The sequence below is a fragment of the Kogia breviceps genome, chromosome 18, assembly GCF_026419965.1.
Source record: "Kogia breviceps isolate mKogBre1 chromosome 18, mKogBre1 haplotype 1, whole genome shotgun sequence".
NCBI classification, from domain to species: domain Eukaryota; kingdom Metazoa; phylum Chordata; class Mammalia; order Artiodactyla; family Physeteridae; genus Kogia; species Kogia breviceps.
In genome coordinates, this window is record NC_081327.1 from 57469721 (window position 1) to 57493631 (window position 23911).

Consider the following 23911-nt stretch of genomic DNA (forward strand, 5'->3'; position numbering starts at 1 on the left):
CCCCCCGCCCCCGCCCCTGCCACGCCTGCGGGGCTGAAGGCAGCCGAGGCAGCCTCCCCCGCAGGGACACCTGTGAGAAGAAAGCCCAAGCCCCCTGCCTTCCCCAGGCCACAGGTTCGCCAGGCTGGGAAGGACCCCGCTAGCCCACTGGGCCCCTAGAGCCTGACAGGAAGAGGCGGTGACCCAGGCAGGAGGTGGGGAGGGCGTGGACTGGTCCCCTTACCCGGGAGGCTGGGATTACTGGGGCGGGGGGCGGGGGGCTCAGAGGTCTGGAATCCGAAGGTGAGTCTGGGGTGGGGACCGCCCCCCCGAGGGCCTTCCGCTGCGATCTGGAGAGGAGGGGACACTGAGCTGAGCGCCGTACTGGCTGGGAGACTGAGGCCCCGGGCAGGGGTGTGAACGGTCCAGGTGACGGAGCGGGGCTGGGGCCCTGGCCTGGGGGCTCCAGGGAGCAGGGGTGCCCCACCCTTCCTGCTGGGCTGGAACTGCCGCTGTGCACCCCACGGCTGGCACACCTTCTCTTGGCTAGCCTTGGGGAATAGAGCCCGAAGGGGCCCCTCAGCTGGCTCAGAAAGCAGGAATCCCAGCTGGCAACCGCAATGGCCAGCGGCCTGGCTCTGCCAAGGCATTTAAAGTGCAGATTCCAGTGCCGGGCCCGGATGCCTCAGGCTGGAGGGACCTGGGCAGCGTGCGGATCCCTGGCCACCAAATCGAGCGTCCAGGCCAAGTGCCCTTGAAGGCATGGCTCCCAGAAAGACCAGCGACACCTAGCGTCTTCTCTTGTTTCTTTACGTTTTGATTTTGGAACATAATATGCTCAGAGAAAGGTGCGTGAAACGCGAAACAACGGTTGAATGAATGAAGCGAGCACATGGGTGTCATCGCCCGCGCCCACACCGGGGGCGTCGCATCTCTGTCTTCTGTTGTGCCCGCCTCGGAGCTTTCTATAACCAGAGCCACTGCAACTGTGTCCTGCTTATTCCGCTGACACCGGCGGGTGGGGACCCACGTGGCTGTGTGTAACCAGCTCATCCGTTTCCCCTGCTGTGTGATTCTCCGCCGTAGGGCTGGGCTGCGGTATGTCCATGCAGGATGGACTCTCAGTGGACTTCTGGGTTGTTTCCAGTTTGGGGGAATCCGACGCCACTGTTGTGAACGCTCCTGTACGTGAATCCTGGCTGAGCGCGTTTTCATCTGCTTGGTCCCTAAGATGTGATTCCCAGGACCTGGCTGGACACAGAGATGAGTGGGGGGGTGGGGGTGGGGAGGGCTGCTGGGGAGGAGAAAGGGTGGCAGAGGAGACAGCATGCCTGGCAGGCTGTGGTCCCACCGTCCCAAACATGGCAGCCCAGCTCCCCACTGGGGCTGCGTGGAACACTGGGAGGGCCACACGGAGGGCTCCGCAGTAGCCGGTGGTCAGGGGATCTCCCTGGCTCTCCCTGCCACCCCTAACCCACGTCCTGCACCTTTCCCCTCTCCTCCAGGATGGCCCTCCCCTGGGAATTCCACTCCCAGGACAGCTCTCGACTGCTGTCCTCCTGGCTGGTGCTGAAATCACCAGGCTGGACTAGAATCTCTCAAGCCTGCCATTTGGCCCTCGCTCTACAGCACTCGCCTTGCTCTTGGGCGCGGGGCTCCTCCTTCTCTCTCTCGGACAGGAAAAAGGTGCCAAAGGGGCGGAGGCATCGCCACCCAGCACCTATGTATAGAGTGCCTCGCCCGCCCTGAGTTCTCACTAGCTCACCCGTGGACAGACCACAGCCCGCAGACTTTCCCGCGTCAACACCCTCCGGGTGCCCCTGGAGTCCCCTGCAGCCAGTGGCACCCCGCCCAAGCACCACAGAAACCCTCGGTGGCTTCTCCCAGGTATGATGCAGTTACGGAGCTCTTGTTCACAGTAAGACAACTTGCTGACAACTTAGATGTCCACTCAGAGTGGTAAGGACTTGATGCTGTGTCCTCACAGCTGGATGTCTGGCAGTTAAAACCGATGTGGTTGAGAAAAACTGATTGGCATGTGATCCGTTGAGTTAATGGGCGGGCTGCAAATAGCAGGTGAGTGCTCTCACCTGTTTGCAAAATGTATTTGTCTCTAATAGCCATCCTCCAGGAGCTTGGCATGTGCCAGGCATGGGGCCCGGCCCTGGGCATCTTGTGTGGCCATCACAACTATCACCTCATGGTGACAACTGTTATTGTCGCCGTTCTTCAGAAGAGAAAGCAGAGCCTCACAGACGCAAGTTGGTTAGCTCAAAGCCACAGAGCTGGTCAATGGTAAAGCCGGTATCTGAACCCAAATCTCTCCCTCTACAAAGTTGGTGTCCTCGGCCATAGGCTCCAGAAATGTCTGGAGAAAAGGGACACCCAGCACCTGGGTCACCTTGTTTCTCTGTCTGCATCAGTAAATGTGGGTTGATTCTGTAGTTAGGAAAAAAGACGAGGGACTTCCCTGGTGGCGCAGTGAATAAGACTCTGAGCTACCAATGAGGGGAGCCTGGGTTCAATCCCTGCTCAGGGAACCAGATCCCACATGCATGCCGCAACTAAGAGTTCACATGCCGCGACTAAGGAGCCAGTGAGCTGCAACTAAGGAGCTGGCCTGCCACAACTAAGACCAGGTGCAACCAAACAAATAAATAAATATTTTTAAAATATATTGTACAAAGGAAGAAAGAAAGAAAAGAAGATGAAATGTCCCACTGAAAGGCTGCCTGCTTCATGGGATCCTTCCTGTATCTGGTCCCAAGGCCCTCCTCTCTGCCGCCCTGCTACTCCCTGGAACCGTCTAGACGTCTCCACGGCTCAGGATCCAAAGCGTAAATGTCTGGTGCCATGTCGGAGGCCCTTCTAGCTGGTTGGTGGCCACACTGTCTGGTTGTTAATGAATATTTGAACAGCATGCCTGGGTATTTGGCCATGGGTTCTGCTGGAATCTGGGCAGAGAGGAGTGGGTGGCTGCTGGCCAGGTGAGGAAGGGGTGGGGTGGGAGGTGCTCCTGGAGAGTGAGGTGATGTCTGCGTAAAAGAAGACGGAGGCAGAGACAGAAGGCTGTAGGCGTCAAGAGACTAGGCAGGCTGGTGCTTGAAACGGGAAAGGTCACCCTCAGGCAGCGAGCTCACACAGAGGCTGGGCACCTGTGGGTGTGGCGCCTGGTCCTCGCCGTGGCACTGCCCCTGCCGCCTTGGTCCTCTGGCGCCGGGTGCCTGGCCACCGCCAGCGCAGGACTGACCCTACAGCCTCCTCGTTGTCCTGCCTTTCTGTCAGCGGCTCTTGTGCACGTGATGACGGCTGGAACGGTGTCTGGCTGCCTGGCTGGTGCCCACAGGGGGGATGGGCCAGCTGCACGGGGCCTCTGCCTCTCCCTGCAGCCAGACCGGCAGACAACCGGGCTCCCTACACGGCAGCTCAGCACCCTGTCCCCTGCGTCGCCAAGGCCCAGCCAGATTGAGGAGCTGCTGGGGAGCTCAGTCCCCGCAGGCAGGCAGGCAGGCAGGCAGCAGGCTCCCTTGGGGCCGTCCTGGAGCCCAGCCACCACGGTCTACTTGGCTTCAGCATAGGAAGCTGCCAGCTGGACCACAGCATGGCCTGTGGGTTCACGTGGGCTCCGTTGGCGGCCAAAGTGGGGGAGGGTGTTGGGGTGTGAAACTGCCGCACCCGGGTTGTCTACCGTGGCAGGGAACCCAGGGTCCTCGATAAAGGCCTCGAGGTGGCAACTGAGCTGAAACTTCATCCCTTAGCTCAGTATTCACTCATCGGGACCTCCCTGGCGGCCCAGCGGTTAAGATGCCGCGCTTTCACTGCTGAGAGCATCAGTTCGAACCCTGGTGGGGGAACTAAGATCCCAGAACCCGTGCGGCGAGGCCAAAAGAAGAAATCATTCATTCATTCACCAGAACCAGCCTGCCCGGGCCCTGCCGTGCGAGGGGCCCTGGGGCCACAGAAACAACACAGTTTCAGGTGAGGAGGTCCCAGGAGCCCTTTCCCCCAACCTCCCCGGGGCCTGTGAACCTCATGAGACAGGGGCAGGCAGTCACCCGTTGGCTGGGTTTCAGGGTCGCCCCTGGATGTCTCCAGGGAGGGAAGGAAGCCAGGTGGGGTCAGTGCCGGGAACCCCATGAGGCCCGGGTGGAGCCTGGAGGGCCCAGGGGCCCCACGGGGGTCAGCACCTCTGACGGTGGAGCCCATCCTTTCCTGAGAGTGGAGCCCTCTCGCTGCGTCTCCGTAGGGGCTGTGATGTGAGTGGGGTCTCTGGATGAAGATGGGGGAGCGTGCACGTGTGTGCGTGTCAGGGCCCGCACATGGCCTGCGCCCGCCTGTGCCCCTCACCACGTGACCGGAAGCTAGTGCAGGGGGCGGACAGCCTCTGAACGTCCAGGAGACAGAGGCCCTCCCAGCATGGGACCCCAAATGCCTGGACTGGCGCGCCCTCTGGTGGCAGCCCGTGGCAGCGCGGAGGCCGGCTGGCATCCGGTCGCTTGGAGAGGCGAGAACTCCTGGTTCCCTCCTGCCGGTGGATCCGTCCAGCAGATTCGTTTTCGCAAATGTGGCTTTCAGGCAGAAGCCCTTGTGCGGGGCTCACCCCCGCCCCCGGACAAACTCATAAAGACACACATGCATACGTTGAGGCATTTGGGGCGGGGTCGAGCGGATGAGCCCTGAGCGAAGGCAGAGGGCAACTGTGAGCCCTGCACCCACCCTGGCGTCGGGGCACAGAAAGCAGCAGGCACAGCCTTGCTGAGCTGAGGAGGCGGGACACACCGGCTGGGGCTGGAGGGGAAGCTCCCACCCTGGGGAAAATCTCAGGAGCCAGCGGAAAGCACCTGGGAGGGGAGGTCCGCGGCACGGAGCCAGCAGTGTGTGGCCCTGAGAGAGACAGTTTACAGATGGAACCTGCAGACGGCGAGGTGGGCGTAGAAGGCCCCCTCCCCGGGAGCACGGACCAGCCCTGGTGACGCCTAGAAGCAAATCTCAACAGGGCCCAGTGATCTGCTAAAACCACCTGCCGGGAAGAATAAAGCCTCTCCTTCTTTGGGAGTAGGTAATTCATCCACAATGTCCCACAGCAAATTGAAAATACAAGTCGTGCGACGAAAAAGGGCCAGATCTCTGAAAAGCAGAGGAAACCCGGCAGACCCCCGGGTGATCCAGACGCAAGGGCTGTCAGACGGAGGTTTTAAAATAACCACCTGCCGTGCCCTTCTTGTCACTGCCTTGCTTAGGAGCCCCCCATGGCCCCACGGCTCCTCAGCAGGACGCCCAGCGCCCCCTCCCACCTCGGAAGCAGCTTCGCTTCACCCCTGTATAGATTTATACACAGAAACTTGAGATCCATATGTTACAATGCTAAACAATTACAATCTTGTAAGTTTCGTGTGCTATTACAATCACCTGTAAACATTTGGGCCATTTCTGGGTTTTGCCCTCGTTCTCTCGGTTATTACGAAGAGACCTATGAACATCCTTGCTGGGGTGGGCCAGAGAGTCCCAGGCCAGTGGTTCTTACTCTTTCCCGGGGCCTGTTAACCTGCAGGCCGCTGGCCCACAGCCAGAGATTCTCAAGCAGCAGGCGTGGGGCGGGGCCTGAGAATGTGCATTCCTAAGCGATCCCCGGGTGCTGCTGCTGTGGCCGATCCAGGGACCCCGCTGTCTCGGGTGGAGCTGCTCATCCCAGGCACTGCTCCCACCAATGCCACGCTGTTTTCCAAGGTGGTCGTGGGTCAGTGCAGATCGCCACACCGTTAAGTTCCCATCCGCGTCCCACGATTACAGCCCATGCAGATGTCACAGCCCATGGCCGCAGCTATTGTATACGATAAGTAACGTTAATGCAGGCCCATTGGCTCCACTGACCCAAAGGCCCTTGCCTGATGGGACCACACCTATTGTCCTGCAGAACGTGGGGGGATGTGCCAGTTAATGTCACAGTGGCTGCCGGTGACGGTGACCCCAGATGACCAGGGCTGGATGAAACAGATGTTTACGTTTCTCTTACGTAACGGCCACAGCCAGAGTACCTTAACCTGGAGACAGCCTCATTCACTGGGTCACTTGGGTTTTGTGGTCCGACTGCCTGGGGTGGAATCCCAGCTCTTAGATGTTACAGTTTCTGTTTCCCTGACTATAAAACGGAGAGAATGGTGGGGCTGCCTCCCAGGACTCCACGAGGTTGCTGGGCACCAGGCCCGCTGTGAGACCATACAAGGACAGAGGTTTGTGTGCCTGTCACCTCCTGTCTCTTCCTTCCCTCCTGAGAGGGAGGCAGCAGGGGTGAATAGCCCCACTTCGCAGAGCCGGAACACTGAGGCCTAGAGAGCACTGCTTGCATCTTTACACCTGGGGACTCAGTGGCTCGAGTTGGAGACTTTAGATTCAGAGAGACCTGGGTTCTAATCCCACCTTGGCCATTTTCTGTCTTTCTAAATGTACCTCCCCGCCCCCGCCCCCCCCACACACACTCCAGATGTTGAAAACACTGTGGTTAGTAACCCCAGGCGGGGCGGGGGGGTGGAGGGGGGCCGGCAGCGGCCCGGGGGTACAGAGTGGGGGCAGCGTGCTCAGGGGTGGTTTTTATCTGGGGGCAGGGGGAAGCTGCTGGAGGGGTCTCAGGCTGGAGCGATGAGATGGGAACCAATCCGAGATTTAGACACGTGGCTCTGAGTGCCGGGAGACGGTAGGGCTGGGGCAGTGATGGAGCGGGAAACAGGGTGGGGTGGGGGGAGCTGGAGCTGTGGCCTGAATCCTGGCGGGTGGTGATGTGGCTGGATCCAGAGGCGAGGGGAGGGGGGAACGGGAGGACCCTCAGAGATTCACCTATGAGGAGTCCCCTCCCCCAAGCCTCCCCCGCCGCCTCTCAGCTCCCACCCTCCTCCTCTCCTCTACCATCTCCCTTCATTTCTTTCCTTTTATTTTTTTTTTTTTTTATTTTTTTTTTTTTATTTTTTTTTTTTGCGTTATGCGGGCCTCTCACTGTTGTGGCCTCTCCCGTTGCGGAGCACAGGCTCCGGACGCGCAGGCCTAGTGGCCATGGCTCACGGGCTTAGTTGCTCCGCAGCATGTGGGATCTTCCCGGACCAGGGCACGAACCCGTGTTTCCTGCATCGGCAGGCGGATTCTCAACCACTGCGCCACCAGGGAAGCCCTCTTTCCTTTTATTTTTAAATTTTCATTTATCGATTGATTTTTGGCTGCGTTGGGTCTTTGTTGCTGCGCACGGGCTTTCTCTAGTTGCGGCGAGCAGGGGCTACTCTTCGTCGTGGTGCGCGGGCTTCTCCTTGCGGTGGCTTCTCTTGTTGCGGAGCACGGGCTCTAGGAGGGCAGGCTTCAGTAGTCGTAGTACGCGGGCTCAGTAGTTGTGGCTCGAGGGCTCTACAGCACAAGCTCAGTAGTTGTGGTGCACAGGCTTAGTTGCTCTTATCTTTTTTTTCAAAAAGAATAGCTTTCGGGGCTTCCCTGGTGGCGCAGTGGCTGAGTCTGCCTGTCAATGCAGGGGACACGGGTTCAAGCCCTGGTCCGGGAAGACACCACATGCCGCAGAGCAACTGAGCCCGTGCGCCACAACTGCTGAGCCTGTGCTCTAGAGCCCGCGAGCCACAACTACGAAGACCCAACACAGCCAAAACTAAATTAAATAAAATATATAAATTTAAAAAGAATAGCTTTCTTGAAGTATAATTCCTATGCCATAAAATCTATCCTTTTTAAAATTAATTTTTATTGGAGCATAGTTGCTTTACAATGTTGTTAGCAAAATGAATCAGCTATACATATACATATATCCCCTCTTTTTTGGATTTCCTTCCCATTTAGGTCACCACAGTGCATTAAGTAGAGTTCCCTCTGCTATACAGTATGTTCTCGATAGTTGTCTATTTTATACCTACTGTCAATAGTGTATATGTGTCAAACCTAATCTCCCAATTCCTCCCACCCCCCAAAATCTACCCTTTTAAAGTGCACAATTCAGTGGTTTTTAGCATATTCACAAAGTTGTACAACCATCACAACTGCCTGACCCTGGAATATTTTCATCACCCCTAAAAGAACTTTTGTCCCCTTTAAGTGGTCATTCCCCATCCCAACTCCCCCAGCCCCTGGCAACCTGTCACCTACTTTTTTTTTTTTTTTTGCGGTACGCGGGCCCCTCACTGTTGTGGCTTCTCCCGTTGCGGAGCGCAGGCTCCGGACATGCAGGCTCAGCGGCCATGGCTCACGGGCCCAGCTGCTCCGCGGCACGTGGGATCTTCCCGGACCGGGGCACGAACCCGTGTCCCCTGCATCGGCAGGCAGATTCTCAACCACTGCGTCACCAGGGAAGCCCTCACCTACTTTCTGACTCTGTGGATTTGCCTCTTCGGGATATCCCATGTAAATAGAGTGTATTAGTCAGCTCAGACGACCATAACAGATACCGCAGACTGGGGGGCTTCAACTACAGACCTTTATTTCTCACAGTTCTCGAACCTGGAAGTCCAGGATCTGGGCTCTGATGAGAGCCCCCTTCCACCTTCTTGTGTCCTCTTACGGTTGGACTACGGCATCGCTTCTTAGACAGAGTTCAATCTTCTGTATGGCTGAGTAGTACTCTACCGTATGGATGAGCCACATTTTTTTTTTTGGCCGTTGCCACATGGCTCGTAGGATCTTAGTTTCTGGACCAGGGATCGAACCTGGGCCTTTGTCAGTGAAAGGGCCAAGTCCTAACCGCCGGCTCCCCAGGGAATTCCCTGGACCACATTTTACTGAGCTATGATCAGTTGATGGACACCTAGGTTGTTTCCACTCTGGGGCTGTTGTGAATATAACACTGCTGGAACATTCGTGTACAGGTTTTTGTGTGCACGTTTCATTTCTCTGGGAGTGACATCACCGGGTCAAATGGTAGCTCCATGTCAATGCCCTCAATTTCTTCTCTCGCTCATTCATTCACACAGGGTCCACTGCAAAGTGAAAAGGTGGGCCCCTAGTTCAAAAATGATTAAGAATCTTAAGGCGAGGACAGCAGAGCATTTGACCAAGCCCAAGATCCCTCTAAGTGCAGGTTTCTATTGTAACATGGACAATGTTTGGTGTTCTGCAGGAGGCTCCGTGTGGCTCCACCCTGATGGCTGTGAAGGCAGTTGGTAAGCTGTAAAAATACCCCCAATGCCACAGGATGTCCTTCTGATCAAGGACATTAAGCTGATTGCATTTAATAAGATACAGAGCTGTTTATCCACATGGAAAGAGTGCAAAATTTTAAGCTCTAATATTTAAACACAGTATCTTTAAAAAATGATTAACTTTTGTGTTGAGCTGATTATTATTTTGTTTTTGTTTGTTTTTTTGAGCTGATTATTTTTAAGAAATCAGTGTTAAAAATTCAACTCAGTAAACTTGAAGATCTAATTAGCTTTATTCAACAATTTATGAATCAGGCTGCATCCCATCTAGCAAGCAGAAAGGCTTCTAAAAGCTGTACAAAATGGAGGTTGTTATAGGCACAGGAGGGTGGGACAAGGAAGTTAAAAGTGTGGGTTACTTCCAGCAAGGGCACCTTCCCTTAGGGGATGCAGGGGTCTTAGGCAGATCACCTCCCTAGTGCTGACTGATGGATTTAAATTTCCACTCTAGGGAGAGGCTAAAACTTCAATTAAGTTAGGTATTAAGTCTTGATAGGCTTAGCATAAGTGACTCCATTTTGGACCTGTTGCTACTTTTTAACAACATTGGGAATAGTTTTAAATGTTTAAGCTTTCAGTGGTCTATGTCCTTTTGCCAGCCGGGACTCCTATTTTTATTTATTTGCTATGGGGAAATTCCAACCCTTGACCTCTCATTCTAAGACAGCACACACAAAAATATTTGATTTTCTATTTAAAAGTTAATTAAGGTTGATTTTTACTACTGAGAACTTTATGGTGCTTCCAGCAAATAGGTTACAAGCCACAGTGTGGTAAAATCCACCAGGACTCTATGAAATTTTCTTTTTAGTTGATCCTGTTTCTTAACCCAAAGATAACACCACAAAATGATGAAGCAAACTTTTCAACACTGGATTGCCTACAAAACATAATAATAAAAATTAAATGTTTAAGCTTTGACGTTTAAACTCAGCATCTAAAAAAAAATGATTAAATTTTGTGTTGGACTATTATACTTGATAAAGCAGGAGCTTTATCACAGAAATATCACACAGAAATAGATCTTAAAAAATGTTTAGGAAAGACTTCTTAATTGAATCACCTGGATATATCATGCTTAAGATTCAGTCAGAAATACACCAGAGATGCTCTCTAAAATAATCGATGGGAGGTTGGATGAAACAAAATGATTAATCATCAATAGCATTACATACTTATTTATGTCTCGACATCACATCAACTCTGTTAATTTTATTATGTCATCATTTCTTAGAATATTATACAAATAAAAATATTTTCTTTGTAAAAAAAATGTTTAGTCTTTGACGTTTAAACTCAGTTTCTCGAAAATGATTAATTTTGCGTTGCACTGATTATACTTAACAGAGAGGGAGCTATTTAGTCCCCGGAAAGAAGTTTAAAATGTTTAAGGTTTGCTATTTAAACTCATTTCCCGAAAAGGATTAACTTTGGCTGGGACCTCTTCAGCCGGATCGCAGCAGGTAAGTTCCGAGCCCCGACATCACAGGACCCACCTCCGCGGGTCCGGTACCGCCCGCAGGGCGCACTGCCAGGCGCGAACCGGCGCTCGCGGGTCACGACACCGCGCGGCGCGGGAAGCCCCCCCTGCGGCTAGGCGGGCTGTGCGCCGGCTCGGAGACCCGCCCCAGAGGCGGTGCCCCAGCCGCGCCTGCGCCGTGCTGGCTCAGGCGGCCGGGCGCCGCGGGGGCGGGGCCGCGCGGAGGCGGCCGCGCGGAGGCCGGAAGGAAGCGAACGGAGGGCGTGGCAAACGAGGGAAGCCCGCCGGCCCGCAGACAACCGTCGCGGCCTGATGACGTCGCACAATGGCCGGCCCCCGCGGGTAGTGGAGCCCGTTTGTTCCGCCCGCGTCGCGCCTCAAGCCGGAGCCTGTGAGGAGCGGAAGGGCTGAGGGACGTCTCCTCCGCGCCGCCCCGACACCTGCGAAGCCGTGGCCCCCTCTCTGCCCTTGCGCTGAGGTAAGTGGTGGCGACGGCTGGAGGCCGGGCCGGCGGGAGGAGGAGGCCGAGGCGGCCGGGCGGGGAGCGTGGCGGCGGCGCGGAGCCGAGGCCCGGGAGCCCCGCCGCCTCCGCCTCCGCCTCCGGGGAGCGCTCCAGGCTACCCCGGCCGAAGCGTGGCTCTCGGGCCCCGGGATGGGGAAGCTGAGCCAGGCACGATCCCACGTTCCGGCCGGGCGAGCCGGCCTGGGGGTCCTGGACCCCCTCAACTCGAGCGCCCGACAGCTGCTTCCGCTCCCTGCGGTGGGGTTGATCTCCCGAAACTGTCATTTCTCTTCCGGGATATTCGCGTGGCACTGCTTTCCGCCCACAAAGATGGGGTGGGGGGCGGAAGGAGGCACACAGGTTCGCCCTCCGGATTGGGGATGGGCTCTTCGGGAGCTTTGAGCGCCCCGCGGAGCCTCCTGGAACTTGCTCCCTCGGCTTTCCGGAGGCACAGGTAGGACCTATGGGCTGTGTCCCAAGACGCGCGCCACTCTTTGGAATAAAATTCCTTGTGCTCCTTTGGTTAAGAGCCCAAAGGATGCCGGCTCATTGCTGGGAGAACCTCAGACTTAAAAGACTTTCAGCCTTACTCCTGTTAAAACTTCAGTTTTACTGACTACTTCATGACAGCTGAGTTTGTCGGCTAGAGTGATTGATCATCTTAAATGAGCTGTTCAGCTCTTTATCTGTGAGAGCAGGTCAGTTCTTCAGATCAGTTTGGGGAGAGTGGACGAAGAGGGCATTTAGAGACATAGCAGTTCTGTCATCTTTTCTCCTTTGATTCTCATCTCCTTTGTGTTGCCTGTGGAGTGGTCCTGTCCCAGAGCAGAGCTTGGGATTCTCAGGATGAGCCTGGACCCAGGCTGATTGCCGCTTCCCAGGCAGGGGAGTCTTTGCCTGATGATTTTACAATCTGAGCACATGTGTGGAGCCCACACAGCTCTGGAAACCAATCACGTGCGTCCCAGAGGCTGGACCTTGTCTCCGGTTCTGGGTGGGAAACGATCAAACACTGAAGAGGTTTTTTCCTTTTTCACAGATCATCTCAAGGTGAGTGCTTCCTCCCTGAGGAGTTGTTTGATGTCAAGTTCAGTCAGTTTGGGGATGGTGTCTATCACTAACCTTGACATCCTTCCTTTGGATGTTGTAAATCCATGAAGTTATGAGTCTGAATTTTAACCAGATGTACCAGAACTTGGGCATTCAGATAGGGACTGTTCTATTAAAAATTATTATCCTGGACGGTTAGGCTTGTATTTCATTGGTGCTCCTTTGCCAAAACCTCTTTGGAACTCCTGTTTGGGTAGTAAATATACAAGCCATAGGAGAAAAATCAGTCTTATTCAATAGTCACGCCCCATGTTTGATCAAAACCCATCTTACCTGGCTTGGGAAGTCACCTCACTTCCCAGACCAGGCTCTGAACAGCTCCCTGCGGTTTGTCAAAGTGACCCACCGCGAGAGAGGGAAGATTTGCTGCCACTGAGAGTGCCGGGGGAGTGTTCTGCAGGTTCTAAAGGTTGCTGGGAAAGAAAAGTTCCCACATGTTGTGTACTGTAGCAGTGTCCTTGCAGTCAGGGCGCAGCCTTCCAGAATGACCACTGGGAAACGAGGCAGCACCCGCTCTGTGTCTCAGTTCTAGAATAGTCTTCTAAAAAGTAGGCACTTACTTCAAGTTTCTTTCTGGCATGCAACAGGTAGTTTATCAAGTAATGAGACTTTGTGATTTATTCAGCGAGCGTCTCTCAGTCCCCGTCTGCCAGTGTAGTATATGCTGTGGAGACACAGTGATGGACACTGTTATTCTGTTCGCCAGGCAAGTTCACTGTCTTGTGGGTCAAAGGACTAAAGAGTTCTAAACTTTGCCAAGAACGCTCGATGACAGGGTGATTGTGTGAGAAGAACAGACTGAGTAAGAATAGTGAGGCTGGGGGTTGTGAAGACGTGACCAGAGGACCCTCCATTTCATCGTGTGCATTTAATAGACCACATGGTTTTCTTGGCTCCTGACACAGAGCACGTACTCAGATATTTGCCAAATTGAATTAATCTCAAAACAGGACACGGATGTCCAGAGAGCCAGTTAACTTGCCCAGAGAGGGGCCTGGAACGCACGCCGTCTTCTGACCCCAGCGACACAGCCCTTCTGTGCGGCACGGTGTGACTCAGGTTGCTTCTGATAAGCAGGAAGGTTCTTTGGCGTGTTTTCCTCTGCAAGCTGTTCACCGGTGTGTAGCCTCAGATTGGAAAATCCCAGGAGGTTCCACAGGGAAAGAAAAGATGGGACCCCTTTGCTCAGGAGATTGCCAGGGCCTCCTGAGGGTGACTGTGTGTCCCAGTGTGCCTAGGCCAGCCAGGCTCATGCCTGCTGTAGTGGTTAACAGTGCCCCCTTCAGTCTCAAACACGCCCCCAAGTTCAGACAATAAGTTATATGGTAGCTCTGCTACCAAGTGCCAGCCATTTGCTGAGGTCGGACCCAGGTGATTCTGAGCCCTTCCTCTCAGGCCCTTCATGGGGGCGGGGGGTCTCCCAACAGACTTTGCAAACAGATAGTCGCGGTATACAGTGTGGCGCGTTTGGGTATGTAGTAGAATAATGTACAGCATACTTAGGGAAGGAGTTCTCAGTGGGTGGACCTCGGGAGGTTTTGAACTCCAAAAGTGGGGGATAAATTGTGTTTGTCCAGGTTTTTCTAGGGAGAGGAGCCGTCCGCTTCCTCGTGTCTCAGAGCGGTCCGTGCTGCCCAGAAGGCTGACAGCGCTAGTCCTGCCCAAGAGGGACAGGTGCACACAGGGCCTTTCGCTCTGCCACCTTCTGGTCGGCACTGAAAACTGCCCGAGAGAGGAGGGAAGTCGGCTTTGTGCTTGGAAGGTTGAAGTGATTTCCATAATACAAACTTTGGGGGGCATGCAGGCTCTGCAAGTACTTCTGTTATACACACAGTACAGCAGCCTCAGGATTTTAATTTGAGGCAGCATTTCCTGTGGTGTTGGTGTTGAAGTGTGCACCTTTGTGAGGGCTTCTTTTATGAGAGTCACCTTTAGTGTGAGTGCCTAAGGTTTAAACTTTAGACACATTTAAAATAAAAAAATAAGTGGCTGGTGTCGCAAGTTTGATTCCCATATGGTCATCACTGTTCTTTAATAGTCTGTATGTATCATGTAGGAACTTTTCCGTCTCTGTGAAAGTGTGTCTTTTTGGTTCTAGAAGGGCTAAGATAGGAACCTAGATGGATCAGCACAAAACTTTAGAAGGGAGGAAAGAACAACAGGCAAAATCTACTGGTTCAGTACAGGTCCCCGATTTATGTGAGGGCTCTGTTCCGAAAAAGAATGTGTAAAGTCAGTTAGAGCTCAGGTCCCATTTTCCTGTCGAAACAATGGCAGTAAGTGGGGATTAGTCCCTGGGCAGGTAGCAGGAGCTTGTTTCCCGCGTCGGGCCGGCGCCGGCAGTGGGCACCTGCTCCGGCGGCAGCTCGGAGATTCAAGCCTGGATTGCGCCCGTGGCCACGTGGCCTTGGTTTCCTTCTCTGTGAGGGGAGCAGCATTTGTTTGGAGGGTTGATGCGAGGAACTGGGTCGAGTGCCTGGCAGAGTGTAGTCTCTGAGCAGGTGGGGGGACTTGATTTTATTGCACACGTGGTCGTGCAGAGTTGATTATCCGGCGCGTGTTGGATGGCTGTCTCCTGAGCACCTGGGAGACTGACCGCAGTCTGGTGGGGAGAGGGGTGTGGGTGTTGGAAGCCATCAGGCTGATCTCATTTAGGTGTCACAACGACTTCTGCAGCGGATGCTGTTTCCCCGTATTTCAGATGAAGAAACTGGGGTCTGGCAAGTTTACGTAATTAGCCCAAGACCCTAAAGCCAGGAAGCAGCAGCGGCGGGATTCAAGTTCTGACTCAGAAGCCGCCCTGTGCGCCCTGTTCCGTGTGTCCCAGCGAGACGTGGCCCAGTCGCTTGAGTTCCTGTAGTTGAAGTTGGGCGTTCTTTCTCCTGCTTCTCACCCTAGGATTTAAATCGAAGTTTGCCAGAATATAAGAGCAGTTCGGTTGGACCTGATCATGACAGTGAAACCTTTTGGCACCTGGGCCCCAAGAAGGGGCTGCTATCGAGTTGCTGGTGAGGAGCCTCTGTGCCATGGACAGGATAATATGTTGCAAAGCTGGAGTATCAGTTTTGTGGATTTTAAACTAGTGTAAGGGGACTCTTAATTTTGATTACCAGTTGATTGATTTCGGAGGTGACTTGGTTCCCAGCGTTGCTGTTAGACTGTATGATGTGAGAATCAGAACTTGTCAGGTTTCCAGTAGGGCTGTGTCTGAGGCTCAGGGACCAGCTGCACATGACTGCCTGCCTACAGGGTCCCAGGTGCCAGCCTAAGCAGCTGGGGAATGAAAGTCCCTGCCCTTCTGTGGAGAGGTTTTGTTATATACAATGTAATAAAAACTGGACCAGGGTAGGCATAGGACATCATACACAAAGGAAAATCTCCTGTGTTTTACTGATGTCATTGGCTAAGGAGGGGGAGGCTGCCGGTTTGCCGCTGACCCCTGACTGGCTGCCCTAACGCCCCCATGCTCTGTCTGGAAGAGGTGTGGGTGCCGGGCCCTGTCCGCGGTAGCCGTCTTGCCTTGCTCGTTGCTCTGGGCTGCAGAGGTGATGTGTGTGGTGACAAGCTCTGCCCTGCACAGGGAAGCCAGGAAGCCACGGGGCAGCAAAATACACCGTTTTAGGGCTAACTTTTAAATAATTCTTTCCACTAGCCCTATCTCTGGATAGTATAGTTAGAAGACTGAAAAGTGAATCATTTTCAAAGCTGTCTACTTTTAAGTGACTTTGAATGGATTGGTTGGTTTGTAAATTTCTTTTACTGCTAACCATTTAGTTTATTTATAAAGTGATGAATTTTAAGTGACTTGTCCTCATGTTTGCTGAATTTTAATAATTTCCATTAACAGCAAAAAAAATCCAAAACAAAACTGTTTTTAACTGTGTTCAGATACCAACTCTTGGTACGTGCATCTTTAAACATAGGTTCTCCTTTTGAAGGTATAAATTTAAAAGATACACTTTAAATTTTTAGTTATGTAAATGCATAAAGTAATTTTATATAAAGTATATAAATATACTTGTGCATTTCCAGATCTCACTGAGGTACCAAGTAGCATGACTGGGGCATACATTATTTTAAATAAAAAATTTTGAAGAATCAAGTGAACATTAAACCCTTCACTGTTCCTGCTATTTCACACCAGCTTAGTGGTTACTCGCTACCCGTTGGCACGGTGGATGGTAAATGTTTGCTTGTAGGCTGTTTGGTGTTGATTTCACGCACACACCGTCTCAACCCACCTTCTGCAACCTGCGTTTAGAACCAATGGAACAATGTCCTATCTTTGCACGTTGGGGTGGGAAAACCAGAAAATAGTCACTTTATAATTAAATCTAGTGAGTAAAAATAGAAATGAAATCTATTAAAATGACACTGTTGGTCTTTTTATATAAGAAACTACTTAAATATGTAAGATCTTCTGCCAGAGTTCTTTCCCACGACCTGCCTGTCCTGGAACAGTGGTTCTCGAGAATCACAGTGCACGAAGGCCTTCCGGGTGTCCCTTGGCTGCTGCAGTAGGTTCTGATGCGGCCGTCACGGCCGGACCTGGAGAGACATGCATGCAGGAACGGGAGACGGCCCATGTCCTGGGAGCTCTCAAAGGCAGGCCGGGTTTCTGTTCCAGACCCTGTGGGGTGACTCCGGAAGAGGCCAGGCGCTGCCTTCAGTGTTGCCACCTCCTTCCAAATGCACGTTTTCCTGAATTTCACAAGTAATTACTTTACGAACCCAAAAAGCTGTCACTCGCAATGCCCGTCTTGTTGCCCACTGTCTGATAACCAGTCGGGGTGCCCTGTGTGGAGGTGGGCACGCCGGGTCTCTCGCTACCCGGCGGCTCCAGATGTGAAGCTCCTGGCGCACAGCTCCGCACGCTCGGCCCGGCCCCGCGGAGGCCTGGGGTGCAGTGCCGGTGGTCTGTGGACTGGGGTCTGGGATGTGGAGGAGCCAGGCGGGGCCGAGCCCTCCCGCAGGTCAGAGGCAAGCATGGGGCCCGGCACACCGGCGCGAGATTGACTGGCCCTGTTGCTGGATGCTGTGAGCGTGTGTTCTCTTTGTTTTGCAGAACCGCGGGTACCGATGGATGTGGCCGAGAGCCCTGACCGGGACCCTCGCTCTCCAGAGGATGAAGAAGAGGAACAGCAGGGGCTCTCGGACGATGACATCCTGAGGGAAAGTGGGTCTGAGCAGGGTCTGGATGGAGCCGGGGGGAGGGCTTCTGACTTGGAGGATGAGGAGAACGTCGCCCCGGGGCTGAGCCAGGAGGAAGAGGAGAGTCGCTCCGACGAGGAGGACCGGGACTCTGAGGCTCAGGAGCTGAGCGGGGGCCCGGCCAGCCCCCCGCGGGCCGAGGGGGACCGGGGGGAGGAAGACCGCACCAGCGACCTGAGGGACGAGGCCTCGTCGGTCACCAGGGACCTGGACGAGCACGAGTTAGACTACGACGAGGAGGTCCCCGAGGAGCCGGCCCCCCCCACGCAGGAGGACGACGCCGAGAAGGCCGGGCCCGAGGATGACGAGGAGAGGGGAGAAGGGGCTCCCGGGGAGGACGGGAAGGCAGGCGTCCGCGGCATGGAGGACAGGGAGCCCCTGGAGGCCGCCAAGGAGAAGAGAAAAGAGGACGATGACGGAGAGATCGACGATGGAGAGATCGACGTGAGTATGCCCAGCGGAGCCGGCGGCGCCCCCGGAGGAGCGGGGCAGGAGGCGGACAGGAGGCGTGTGCTGGGAACCGTCGCCGTGGTGATGAGGGAGCGCTGGAATCGGGGGGTGTGGGCTAGAGTCAGAAAGCTGTCTTGCAGTCGGTAGCTGGCACAAGTCCTGTGGACCCCCACTCATCTGGTGCTGTTGGTCGGATTGCGTGAAAATTCTAGACTTTTTTTTTTTAAAACAAGGAGTAATTTTCTGCCTTTTTCTTTGCTGTCTTTAAGTAATATTTGAGTTAGGGTTCAACTAGAACCATTGTGGATTTCAGTTCCTGTTAGGTTCTTTTTTTGATATATATAAATTTATTTACTTATTTGTTTGTTTTGGCTGCACTGGGTCTTCGTTGCTGTGAGCGGGGGCTACTCTTGTTGCGGTGCTTGGGCTTCTCATTGCCCTGGCTTCTCTTGTTGCGGAGCACGGGCTCTAGGTATGCGGGCTCAGTAATTGTGGCGCGCAGGCTCAGTAGTTGTGGCGCACGGGCTTAGTTGGTCCGCGGCATGTGGGATCTTCCCGGACCAGGGATCAAACCCGTGTCCCCTGCATTGGCAGGTGGACTCTTAACCACTGCACCAACAGGGAGGTCCCCTGTTAGGTTCTTGAGACTGAAAAAAACTTCCTTCCAGCTTTCTCTTTTATTTTAGGCATTTTTATCTTTGCCCTTCTCTGCTGAGGGTCACAGCTAGGCCAAGCTTCTTTGGGAGTGTCCCTAAAAAGACCCTCAGGACTGGATAAAATGGGGTTGTGTGTCAGAACGCTTTGGCTTTTGACCAAGCCATCACATTCTTATAACTTATTTAAATTAATCTGGCCTTCAGATTAAGGACAAGGTACCCAGTAATAATCATCTTAGTTGTGCACAGGTTGGGTTTTTATGACAGATGATTCTGTTGAAAGAATTTCTGTCACGATCTTTTAAGGAGTTGAATCTGGGGGGGGAAGAGCCTGAAGTCCTGCTGAGAAATGCTTTCACTGAAAGGGGTTGAGAGGGGGCCGGAGCAGAGTCACGGGATCTGGGCCTTTAATATCCCAGGAAGGAGATTCTGCTCAGCGGCGAGTCGCTGTGGCGAGAGGCGTGAGGAGCGCCTCAGAACCGCGCTGGGCTGCCGCGAGAGTGGGGGCTGCTTAGGCCCATCGGCCCGGCTCGCCAGAAGTGCCAGGCTGCTGCGGCAGCTGGCGCGGACGCTGCGTCGCGGTGGCCGTGGCTGTGGCCCGGTTTCCAAAGGCCGTGCTTCTCAAACTTTGGTTCACGAGAGCAGAACGCCGTGAGGCGTTACAAGATTGCGTACGTAGTTAGAAGCTTAGAATTTTAGATCTTGTCTTCTCACAGCTGAGTGTAGGGGATGGCCTCCTACATTAACAACCATTGCTTATTAATGCCGTGCTCGTTCGAAAGGGTACTGTCGGGACATTATCCGTGAGCACTCTTAGGTGTCGCCAGCTATGCTTCCCTTCCCATCTGGAAAGTTCACCGTGACCACGGGGTTACCAGAGGAAAAGGAGATGCCATGAGACTCCAGTTCATCAGTTTGGATGACATTTTGGGCAGAAGATGAAATCATTGGTTGAGGTTGCCCGTGAGTTTGGTTTTTCAGTTTACAAAGAGAAAAGCCACGTCTGCATCCTGCCACCAGGGATTGAGGGGCTCCTGATAGCTGGGGTGCTGTGACCGGCGGTTCTGGGCAGTCTGTTTTCCCGTTAAGAAAGGACCAGTTGCAAGCTCTTCTTGCTTCAGCTGTTGAATAAGCTGTACGGGAAAATTCATCTGCTTTCCTGCCCTTCCACGATCATATGTGGACGGGTAGGTGGCTCCCTGCAGGTCCTGGGGGGGCCTTGCCGTCATCGCACCCCCGGGCTTTCCTGCCGCACTTAGATGTGGTGGTGTGGGACATTGGGTTGAACTGAGCTGGCCCGGGAAGGCACCCATCGTCTGGAGGTGTGCTGGTTTCCCCCAGAAACAGCAGGTGAAATAGAAATCCAGTTTGACTCTCTTGCCCACTTGATCCTAGATGGTTGTTTGGTTTGGCTTGTGCCTGCCTGGCACCTCTCGCAAGGGCCTCACAGGCCTACTGGACCCGCAGGCTGCTGGGACCAGAGCACAGCTTCGTTCAGCCATGGGGTGGCACTGCCCTTCCCACACACAGCCCCACAGACCCTGCAGTGTGTCAGGCTCATTGTAACACGCTGGGGGTGTAGCTGGGAAGGGCAGAGCCCATCACACCTCAGGGATAGGCAGGCCTAAACGGGAGTGGACGCTATGAATGGAGACTTGGGCCCTCATGGGAGCATACCTGCCTTCCAGGAGCCCCTTGGTTCATTTGCCCTTGCCTGTGCCCGCCTGCGTTCCAGGCTCCTCCCCATCCTTTAACCATTGGCTTCCATGTCACCTCCTTTCTGCAGGCTCTGCCTCCTGCCCCTGACTCGGTTCCATCTGGCCCAGTGCCTTTGCTGGGCTTCCACAGTCTGAATTGACTGGGTCATTAGTGTGTTTGTTTCTGTTGCTCTTCCGTGCCCACACCTCCAAGAACACAAGTTCCCTAAGTCTGGGACCTGCGTGGCTTTCCCCCTCTATTCCCAGGACCTGGCACTTTGGAGGCAGCCAGTAACTGCCCTCTAAGCAGATGGGCGAACTCCAGCTGCTTTGGGGCGTGTTGAAGTTGAGTGCTGTTGAGATGGGGGTGGCAGTGGGTGGAAGGTCTACAATGGAGAGCTATTCGCATAAAGAGGCGGTTCAAGCCCTGCGCGTGGGTACCAGCACCAGCACTAGCCGCGGTTGGAAGAACCCAGTGTAGATCCATGTTAGCTCGTACCGAAAACTGCTGCTGGTTCTCGCTTCTCCTCCTCTCCATCCCGGTTCCCGTCCGTCCTTCCCTGTTGAGATCTTGGCTAGAGAGTTTGCCCCGCGTTCCCGCAAGCACACACTCCTGTATCTTTCTCTCCCAGGTGGAAAGGGAGCCAGAGGTGTGCACTTGGATCCATGAGCAGCCTGCTTCGGACTGGTCCCCTTTAGTTTAAATCCCTGCCAAGTACCCTCTGGTCCAAGTGGAAAGTATCCATGCCAGGGGGCCTTTTTCCCCATTGCTTTCAAGCCCAGTTTTGGTATCGGAAGTGAACTACCTGGATGTTTTCCTGCAGAAGAAAAGGGCAGTTTGGCTCACACCTCAAAAGTGTGCGTTCACGGAGGCCCCTGAGCTCTTCCACATCTGGCAGGGGTCTTGCAGCCCCGCTGACTCTTGGCAGAGGCTCACCGTTCCCACCCAGAGCTGCACGTCGCTCCTGCTGCACTTCGCTGCCCGCCTGCCCTCAGCGTCCAGGCCTGGCGTTGCTGGGGACGGCCAGCCGAGTGGGAGCATCTGAAAGGCCCTGTGATTTATCCTTCTTTTAACTGAGAAGCACTTTTCTTTCCTGTCGGCGCACACTGACCCTCTTTTTTCCCTTGTAGATTTTGGGTCACTGGGACAGGTGAATTGATTTGGTGGGGAGTCACCCCCACCCTCCCCAGCTTTTCTGCTCTCTTAGTGGTTTCCTTGATAGTGGCATCAATTGGTACAATAAACCTTTGACATTCTTTTGTCTGAACCACTTAGTCTATAACTCAGGCCTTGAATTACTTGTATATGTTTTGGTGAGCTACCTTCAGATACAAATGCCTTTCTGCAAGTGCCCCTCCCTGCTAGCAGCCGTGAGGATGGGATTTTGCAAACAGGATTGTGGGCCAACTATTTATAGCACCCGGCTTATTTGTGGAGGGGGCTGAGGGTCCCCGACAAGCCACAGCTGGAGCACGGGTGAGTTCAGCTTCGTCCGCAGCCTCACCTGTGCAGGAAGCGTGCTCAGGACACAGGCAGATGGAGCGGGTGGCCGTGCGAGGCCTCTGCCTGGCTCGCTCCGCACCCTGCAGGGTCTGCACGCAGACCCTCCTTCGTGGCTCTGTGAGTCACCTGGACGGGCTCAAGGCCTTCCATCTTTGGCCCATGCTTTGTCTCCTCCGCTTATGGACTTGGTTCTCTTTTTATATCTCGCTTGTCATCTCGTTGACAGAACTTCAGCCGCCCGGAGTGTTCCAGCCCCTTGGGAAAGCGTGGCGCAGTTTGTTCCCTTCCTCCTTTCGTCAGTGACCATCGCACCGATAGGGTGCGCGCTTAGAGACGGGGCGGGGTGGGCGCGCCCCGAGTGGACGGGCCGCGTGACTCCTCGGGCGGAAGTAGCAGCTCTGGGCCCAGCGACAGACATACACTTGGAGGCGTTTTCTGTGCAGGCGGTCTTTTGTCTTTTCTTCTGTTCACATCTACCTGCTCCTTTTGCATCTGGACACACAGTATCTTCTGCCAAAGGGCTTCCGGGCTTAGGGATCTGGGGACGTCCACAGCACTGTCCCCTGCTGGGAGCCGGGAAAGCAGCCGTGGCGGCCTGGCCGCAAGGGACTAAGTAAGGCCTGCCGCCCCCCTCGGGGCGGTCGCGGGGCCCGGGCCACCGTACAGCTCTGGGTGGGAAGCTCTCCTCCTGCCAGTGGCTGACCGGCCAGAGCCCCTGGAGGCCATCTGTGGGCTTGTATTTACCCCTGTGGGCTGGTCCCGGGTCCCCTCCCAGGACGAGGACTCTCCGTCCCAGGCGCCGCTCCACCCACCCGATCACCTTTCTGAGGCCAGAACCTCACCTCTGGCCCCAAAGGGTGCGAATGCGGGGTTATAGACCCGACTTGCTACCCCACTTCACAGGTGCAGAATTGAGGGTTCAGGGAGCCCCTGGTTGGCCCGGGGGGTGCCTGGGCCTCTGCTCCAGGGCACGTGCCGTGTCTTGCTTCCTTATCTGCCGAGACTGCGGAGCTGATGGGTGGGAAGTGACTTCTTTTTGTTACTTAGGTCATATACAGCCTTTGTGGTTTTGTTTTCATTTTAGGGAAAATAAAAACCCGCTCAAAGGAGAAAGTGAGAGTCACCCATGCCCCCCCTCACATTTGGAGGTGTTGCCTCCGAGGGGTTTTTCTGTCGCGAGCCCCGGGTGGGGGCTCTGGGTGCTCGGAAGGTCGGGGGGCGCGCGGCTGGGGCGGAGGGCCGTGTCCGCGGTCATGGCTGCCCTGTGCCCACTCAGCCCAAGGACACGCTGCCGCGGTTCTCCCGGGTTTGTAAACTGTGCAGGGCCTGGCACTCAGCCCCTGAGGTAGTTGTCGGTAACGTTTTAGCTGTTTATAGACCCACCAGTTTGCGTCTCGCTGGACCTCTGCTCTCTGCTGGCTCCGGGATCAGGGGCTGCCCGTCAGAATTCCCACCTGACAGTTACAGCCGTGACCTGGCAGGACAGCTGTCCAGCAGCTGAGCGCCGGGAGTCTGGCTTCAGGGACCTCCTTCTTGAGTCGTATTTGCGTGAAACTCTTTATAAGATTTAAGAACTCCTTTTGTTTGTCCAGCGCTTGAAAGGCCATTGTACTAGATGACATTTGAGGGTATTCGACGGCTGAGTGATGTGTTGATGCTTTCGCCTGCTTGGCGTCTGGGAAGCCGCCCAGTACTCCCTGGTGGCTCGTGGCTCAGGTGGCCGCCCCCCGCCCCCCGCCCCCCTCCCGTCTGAGCTAGGGAGCTGGCTCCTCGTTGCTCTTGTGAATATGGAGAGTAACACCTTTGCACAAACACCTCTTTAACCCATTCTAGTGCACTGACGGAATCTTGATTTCTGAAAAGCAGTCACTCTGTACTTATCATTTCAACTCCTGTGCATTGATTTCCAAACAAAGCAGAAGATTTGGGTGAGTTCTGACCTCTCAAAAGAGTTTTGTTTTTCTAATGAGAACAAACAGAATCTGCTCTCAACTTAGATGTGAGCTCGTGTGTAATAGGTAATAGCACCTTGAGGTTATGCCGGGAGGGAAGTAGTGAAAGGAACACACGGCTGGGAGACCAGAAGGGTGGGGTCTTCTGCCGTATAGCATAAAATCAGCGCATTTTCCTCAAACTGAAATCA

At 54.3% G+C, this 23911-nt stretch overlaps 1 protein-coding gene and 1 long non-coding RNA gene across 3 annotated transcripts in view; both read left to right on the forward strand.

The window, feature by feature from the left end:
- The first annotated feature begins 13 nt into the window (after nt 1-13).
- LOC136792980 (uncharacterized) lies at nt 14-2678 on the forward strand. The gene is made up of 3 exons (XR_010837644.1): nt 14-114; nt 1066-1163; nt 1485-2678. It is a non-coding gene; the product is annotated as an uncharacterized lncRNA (long non-coding RNA).
- Nucleotides 2679-10952: 8274 nt separating this feature from the next.
- The window catches only part of ZC3H18 (zinc finger CCCH-type containing 18), a 49181-nt gene continuing 36222 nt past the window's right edge, over nt 10953-23911 (forward strand). The window contains exons 1-2 of one of the 2 annotated variants that reach the window (XM_059045896.2): nt 10953-11116; nt 17316-17905. In XM_059045896.2, coding sequence (XP_058901879.1) covers nt 17330-17905 — 576 coding nt within the window. In that variant the 5' untranslated portion in view covers nt 10953-11116; nt 17316-17329. The remainder of the gene's footprint in view (nt 11117-17315; nt 17906-23911) is intronic. The other variant, XM_059045895.2, reaches the window with a different exon arrangement.